Source organism: Chondrus crispus, genomic scaffold (genome assembly GCF_000350225.1).
Source record: "Chondrus crispus Stackhouse genomic scaffold, scaffold_310, whole genome shotgun sequence".
NCBI classification, from domain to species: domain Eukaryota; phylum Rhodophyta; class Florideophyceae; order Gigartinales; family Gigartinaceae; genus Chondrus; species Chondrus crispus.
In genome coordinates, this window is record NW_005179199.1 from 45,065 (window position 1) to 52,549 (window position 7,485).

Genomic DNA, 7,485 nt, shown 5'->3' on the forward strand with positions numbered 1-7,485 from the left:
AATCCCGCTCTGCAATTTTTTTCGGGGGGGGGGGGGGGGGGCGCGGGGCGGGGAAGGGAAAAGGAAACGGAAGTGAAAAGGGATTGGGAATGGGCACAGGATTGGGAGGTTCGGTGGACGGTAGGGTGGGGGAGGGGCGCGGGAGAGGCTGTGCGAGACGAGAGGAGGGAAGCAGGGATGTGGGGGAGAGATGCTGCGGACTTGGCGGAGAATGGTTGGTCGGTCGCAGGGGCGCGGCGAGATGACGGGCGTTGCGCTTGCATGTGCCTGCTCCGACTGGCCAATTGGATCCGCCGAGTTCAGTGTAAGCAATCTGCCGGGTTTCTCTTCATTACAGACGGGTCCGCTTCTCCGCCCCTTCATTGGCGCTTGAGTGGTGTAAGCTATGTGCCATCTACCTCGCCTTGTATGATGTTGACATCATGTACTTGTCAACAAGCGCCAACGGCACTATGCATGCCACACTTGCTTGCATGCAGGGCTCTCTCTCAATAGAATTGCGGTGGCGTAATATCTCATTAAAATTCAGCACCCACGAAGGCCAAGGACAGCTGTTAACCTATAGTGTGTGTGAGCAGTGAGCTACAGTCGCATATTACACAATCATTTGACCGTATCCCAAATCCTATTCCAATAGACTTCAGCTTGTCCATTTCTCGCCTTTTTCGTCTTATAAACAATCACTCCAGTTGAGGCTGCATCTCTCCACGAGCCCACGGAGATCCGTGACCCTCCATCTCCTCCATCCTCGATTGTTCTTCTCTCCTCGCAAGGGACAAAGCCTCGTTTTTTCCAACAGGGCCCAGCATAGGGCCAGCCAGTGTCATAGAGCCTTAACCCCGACTACGGAATCCCCACCCACTATTCGTCCACTCTCCTGCCGTACAATCGATCTACGTACCGCGCCCTTTCAACATGCTTGGACCACTCGTCAGCATATGCGCATCTGAGGTTGATGTAGAAATTGAGGTAGAGATCGGCGCTGATATTAAAGTTGAGGCTGACTTGAAGCTGGGCTTGAGGCTGAGGGCCAGTCCTAACAAAGGACTTTCCTCTCGTTTTTCTTTTCCCTCGCCCCGTTTTTATTGAGTTCTTCACTAAAATCGGAAGCACATTGCTGTAGTTTTTACTGTAATGCCATCCCATAGTTCCACTCCTCGGAAATGGAACAGAGTCTGGACGGTCTGCAGATCCATGCAGCATGGAAGGTACAGCAACGCCTCCTCGCGCATGCACATGGCCCAATCTGACTCCCTGTAGCTCGACAAAAGCAAAGCTGGACGACGTGTTGCTATAATGAGGTCCCTCGATGTGCATGACCAAAACTGGGCTGGATTGAGATATGAAACGAAAGATATGGAAGGGATGGAGGGTGCGGGGAGAGACTGTGTCGGTGTCGATGTTAGGAGGATGACGCGGTGGCGGGGACAATAGCATGTCGGAGGATGTGTGTTGGTCACGGTACTGAGGAGGTGAGGAAGATGGTGATGGGGCGTGGTGGTCGGGCGCGAGGTAGGGGTGGCGGGGAGGAGGGGACGTGGGGATTTTGGGCGGGAAGGGGGGTGGCGGGGAGGAGGGGACGTGGTCATATTTGGGGGGGAAGGGGGGTTGGTGGCGCGGGGGAGGGAGCGAGGGCGGGGTGGTTCACTGGAAAGGGATTTCGGCGAAGCCACTTCATCATCGATCATGAACTAGAGAGCAGCCTCCCCGGCTTCTCTCCATTTCATGATCGATGCCAAGGAGGCATTTGATTTCAAAAAGCTGAACTCTGGGTGCTGAACTCTGGGTACCCTTCTGCCGTCCGGTGGTGCTCCGTTTCCTAAACAGAGTGTAAAATGCTAGCAAACGACTGTCGCAAATTTCGCGTGGGCGTCGAGGCGGGGGAGGGCCGAGTTGTGCACATAAAATGGCGGGAGAAGGTACTGTGTCTGGTTTGTAATGTTGAGAGAACTAATGTTTTGATCTGCATGTGCTCGTATTTGGATTTAATTCCACCCTTTCATTGTACTGCAAGTGCCACTGCACCGCATCGAGTCCATGGAATTTTAGTAGTGTGCATATGGACTGGGTGTGGATTGGTACTTCCTTTAGCCAATGGATTTCGACCAGTTCGCAGAATTACCAAGCATTACAGTGGTTCTGTGAAGCATTCGTTGTCGCGTGCGATTAATTTAATGAAATGATCCAGCCAATAGCGTGACCGCAACTGGTTGAAGGAAAACAAAAGAAAAGAAAAGCGCCTGTTAGGACTGGCCCTGAGCTTCACAAGTTCTTGGAGATGCGAAGCTTGATTCAGTCCACACTTGGTCAAGCCCACCGCCGGCCAAAATACATCTCTTGAGGGCGGGGGTTTCAATAACTCCACGTTTTGCAGCACTACACACGTGCTCTACAATCCGAGATGTGTCCTCCATGCAGCACGGCCCGCATAAAGTTTATATCCCTATTCATATCACTACCAAAACTGTCACCCAAGGGTTGCCCTGCATCCCTTGGTAGTCGGCGGGCGGGCTCAACCCAACGCCTCCTCTCTCGAGGGCTGCGTCAGTATCCGTCAGTCACTGTCTCGTATTGCGGAGCCTGTTGACGAAAGGACCACAGTGATTGACAGTAACAGTGATGATGTACTGAATCTCAAGCGGTCCAGTTTCTTTTTTGGAAAAGCATTCTTGGCGATTTATTTGCTTATCAGCGGCCTGCACCCCAGGACTAGTCCTATCCTATGGAAACCCTATCGTACAACACCTAGAACCATGTACATTACCAGCGATGTGAACCGCGGAAAATGATGAGGTCTAGTGCGAAAAGTTTATGTGTGCCATTTTTTCTAGTAAACGTTGTGTACTGCCGAATCATTTGTGAACCGCGTGATGCCCATCCTTACATGGTCACGTGTCAGGTCACGTAGAGCTCCAGAGCCTCCAGGAAGAGCCGAAACTTCACTCACCGATATCGTCAGAACAACCATCGGTCAAACGTATTTTGAAAGTAGTGACACGAAATGCGAAAAACCTAGAAATAACTGATCCAATTTTCTGCAGTTCCATGCAGCAGTAAAAAGGGATCACTTTCGGATCTTCCGAGTACCAAATTATGTACTCTAGACTTCCGAGTACCAATTTAAGTACTGTATTAATTTACAGAAGAAGAGTACAGTAGAACAAATTAGGTTCATGCGAACTGCCGCAGTACGAGGTTAAAGTTTCTCCAAAACCAAAGTTAAAGCTTCATTTTTATTAAAGAATAACATACCGGAACAACCGGAAAATTAAACGCAATCATTCTAATTGTGAACTGCACTTTCATAGTCATAACTGCATTTTCAAATGCCTACTTTTGGGCATATTTCGGCACAAAAGAGTCATACTCAACCCAGAAATTCTGCTCTGGATTTTTATAAAATCAGTATTTGCAATGACGAATAAAACTTCGTCACATTAACAGTGGTGATAAAAAGCGATTCTCATGTGCATTTAACACCTAAAGTTCTTCCAGGCCTTTTTTGTATTCGTATTAAAATCACATTTTCGCCATTTATGAATGAAAAGCCTGTAATTTCCCAGCAGCGTAACCTAAAAACCCTGAAAGCTTATATCGCTTCCATGAACTTGATACAATTTTATCTCTATTACAGTCACGTTACGAAACGAAATAGATCCAAATCTAAATTTATTCGTATGAAAACAGGATTTTCGAAAAGTTTAATCGTCAGTAGCCATAGAAGCATGAATTATTCATCGAAAAAAGCTGATTCACAGTTTCCGGACTGAAATGACTGCAACAAGATTTAAGGTCATTGATTCATATGAACCAGATAAAATTCTGCTCACGAAAGCGGTGCACACTGCGGTTTTATTCGTCAATGCTCGGTATTTTGGGTAGTATGCGGTAGTACGGTTCAAAAGGTACTTTTTTAACCCTAATGAAATTTGTAATGGCTTGGAGACTTTGTGTACCTCACTATTCTACAAAGCGATACATAACCTTTAAAACCATTATTCAAGAGAGTTCAAGTTTTGTAATCCAAAGTAGTAGTATTGGCTCACCACACCTTGGATTTGAACGTTTGCGTTTCCTGATTTGAAGAATTATATCTACTCCAGGGTAATGATATCCGTCAAAATTTGCAAGTTTTGGGTGAGAATGGTGCAAACAGAACTAAGCAGGCCTGCTAAAAGTTTAGATAGGGTGTATGTTCCTGAAGAGAATGCTCTATTTGCCTCTTTTGTAATACATGATTCTAGCAACAACTACGGTAGCTTCCTGAGACTTTTTAGAGCACTTTAAGAAAACTTCTATTTGTAATAAACCTTTGGATATGTATGAGTTGTCAATCCTTATATACTCTTTAAGATAAGAATCTAATAAGACAGCAGGGAGTCATACACGTCATCTTCTCAATGTTAGCAATGTTTTAACCACACGCAAAATAGAATTTGGAAAGAGCATTTCAATTTAGAGATTCTCAGTTTCCAACACTAGATTCTACAAGAACCGCATTTCCCAAGCGAAAAGCTTCACCATATCCAATGTAAAAGTCTAAATGAGTACTTCCTACGATGTCCAGTATTTCCGAAATTGCGAAACTGTGTTTCCGTACTGAATCTCTTAAGTAAACTATGATTAAGGATAAAAGAATCTAATTACGTTCTACTCACTTCCATTTAAATGCGTAGAATATAACTTAGCGAAGTATCCGAGTGTAGAGGACCACCGTACCTAAACGAAGTTATTCAGGTAGGAGAATGTATTCCTTGACATACCCCTCTATCCTTCAAAGCATATCTACGAAGTACTTGTTAGGAAAGCTTCCATGTCATATACGTCACCGACGTGGGTGGGCTTTATTTCTCAGAAATTTACAGCAATGATTCTCGATGACTGCAAGCCAGTCAGGACACTAGAGCCACAGTAATGTATTCTGAAAAAGGCAACAACCAATGCTCTTTGGGAATACGTGTGATCGTCATCATCAAAAATTTCTAAACAATTAAATATGTGTTTTGAATGATGTAGGCTTTCATTTCTACAATTTGGCAATCAAATTGCATATTTAGCCGTACTCTTTTCAAAGTGTCCTTTCACATATTTCTTCAAAACTAGCTTCAACAATCATTTTCCTGTTGGATTACTGAAAGACAATCCCTTAACAGGAGGTTTAGGGGGATTTCAATTTTCAAAAATGTCAACTTAAGCAAGGAAGGGGAGAGGGAACAAAAAGGGGGGTGTGAATGCTTTTACAGACGGTCCCCTGCGCGAATCCTACGATCTGGTATCTACTGCCGCGAGCGCATCAGCGAAAGCGAATGTGAAGTTAGCAAGACGAGTTCTGAAAGAGTACTGTGCTCTGAAAGGTGCCCCAGATCCACATCTCGTCACCCCAGAGAGCTCAAAACTCATTCTCAATCTTCTCGCGGATTACTGTAAGTTTGGAACTGCTGATGCTCTCAAGAATGACAGCATAGGAGCTCTGGCGCAGGGACTTCGGCATGTCTATTGCGAACACGGCCACACGAAAACGTGGCAGGTTGACGAGTCTGCTGGTAAGGCAAGCGGCAACCCGCTGATTGAAAACCCTGATTTGTAGGCGCTGCGAAAGGCCCATCGCGTTCATTTGGCTCATCTAGGATTCGTTACGTTACGCTCTAGGCCAATCACAGCAGCCAATATCTGTGATTTGGCCGAAAAGTTTTGGTACGGGAGAGAAAAGGTAACCGCAGCACTTGACGTGCTCCTACATGCCATCCTCGTTGTCGGGTTGAATTTGGGACTCAGATATGATGAAATTAAGAAGTTGAAAGTCGAAAACGTCTCTGTTGGGTCCGGTGGCTGCACGTTGACGTTGCTTGAATCAATTAAGAATTCAACTGTGCATAGAACGTACCAGCTTCGCGATTGGTTCGGGAACTATGCCTTGCGGTTCTCATACTTTATGGATCCATTCTTAGCATTGTACTCGTGGCTGACACTTCGTGGAAGTAGCCCAGGGCCTTTATTTTGCGATGTGAATGAGACAAGAAGTGGTTGGGTCATTGACACCAAAGCACCGTGGAGTTCTAAGAAATTCACCGAGTTCTTCCGAGGTCGCTTGTCATCAATTGGTGTCGGATCGGATAATCTGGGTATGTACTCCGGACATTCAATCAAAAGAGGTTCAGTCCAGCTGTATCGAGCTCTAGGGCTTCGCGATGAAGCAATTATGGAAATAATTCAGATGAGTGGATATCAAGCGTATGCCAACTATTGCGCTGCCTACAACGACTGTGCTCCGCCAGAGCTTCCTCGCTTTAATTCAGTCCAGGAGTATGTACGTCATGCTAAAACTATTTGCGAAGAATCTGAGCAGATATATGAGAAGGTGGACTTTGCAAAGTTTCTTGAGCACGTCCATACTGGTCTCAGTTCAAACGATGTGGACAAAACTTTTAGTTAGTCTAGTGAAATGTTTTCGTCGAGTACAATAAATAATCTGGTACTTGATTTATGGATCATAGTTTTCTGTTTTAATGAGATATAAGTGATCGTCTTAATAATTTCAGAGCGAGGAATAACCAACAGACCCACACGACAAAAAATGGAGAGACAAGGGTTCGTGCGGCCGATCCAAGGAGGTGGAGAAGGTGCCGGATTCAAATCCCCTAGACAAATACTGCAACTTGAACCGGAGATTGGTTTGACGATCAGTAAGGAGATATTGCTTTCGTCGGGTAACACTAATTCTGTCGGCAAATCGAAAAATCAGGGAAGCGATTCAGAGAATGAAGGACAAATTTATGCTGTTCAAGATGAGAAATGAAAGTTTGGAAGAAAGAGCTACAGCAGAGACTATTTCTCTTGCACCAGAGAAGGAAGGAATCTTCTAGTGCGCTGTCGAAAAGAAATACGAGCGTACAGTTGTACGCCTCGTTGGAAGAAAACGCCGTGGAAGATGGAAGTAAAGAACCGTTGATACAAAAGAATTGCATTGCTTCTGCAGCTGCAGAGGCAACAGAACGGGACTTCGATTCATTTATTCATTCATTGCATAAGAAACAGAAAACGGGGGCTCACATGGAACCCAGTACAGTAGTCAAATTCATTCCAGGACTACCGAAACCCATAGAAGAAGTAGTTGAGCTGTGGCGAAGTGGAGACAAAAATCTCGACTGTCAACCACTGAGAAAGTTTACAGACTCAGAGATGCGAAAGAAAATGGTTCCGAACTATAGCCATCAGATGTGGACCCTTTCTGGACAGAAGAATAGCTTCTTGCGAATCAAGGCTTTAGTGGAACGAGTACAGGAATTTGGCCCTGTACGAATGGGTCTGATGGATATCGGAAGTGACAATGATTGGGAACAAGCCGTTCAAGGATTTCATGCCGCGTATGACAAAGATGGGAGGCCCCAGGCATTATCGCGTGTACTGCGTCAAAAAGATTAATAAAAAATATGAAAACTGTCTTACTGTAAAGGGAGGCCAGTCTCTCACCTCATCCATCTTATC

The 7,485-nt window shown here is 45.4% G+C and overlaps 2 protein-coding genes across 2 annotated transcripts in view; one reads left to right on the top strand and one right to left on the bottom strand.

Moving 5' to 3' along the window:
• CHC_T00005752001 (hypothetical protein) overlaps positions 1-263 on the bottom strand; it is a 2,923-nt gene extending 2,660 nt beyond the window's left edge. Inside the window, exon 1 of the mRNA XM_005717344.1 lies at positions 1-263. This exon is cut by the window's left edge and continues 1,414 nt beyond it. Within this exon, the coding sequence (XP_005717401.1) occupies positions 1-263 (263 nt within the window).
• An 871-nt stretch (positions 264-1,134) lies between these two features.
• Positions 1,135-1,260, top strand: CHC_T00005753001 (hypothetical protein). The gene has a single exon (XM_005717345.1). It carries the CDS (start codon positions 1,135-1,137, stop codon positions 1,258-1,260), a length of 126 nt encoding a protein of 41 aa, XP_005717402.1.
• The last annotated feature ends 6,225 nt before the right edge of the window (positions 1,261-7,485 follow it).

What these genes read in the sequence shown, in the direction of transcription:
- CHC_T00005753001 (XM_005717345.1), top strand. Translation starts at nt 1,135, where the DNA reads ATGCCATCCCATAGTTCCACTCCTCGGAAATGGAACAGAGTCTGGACG.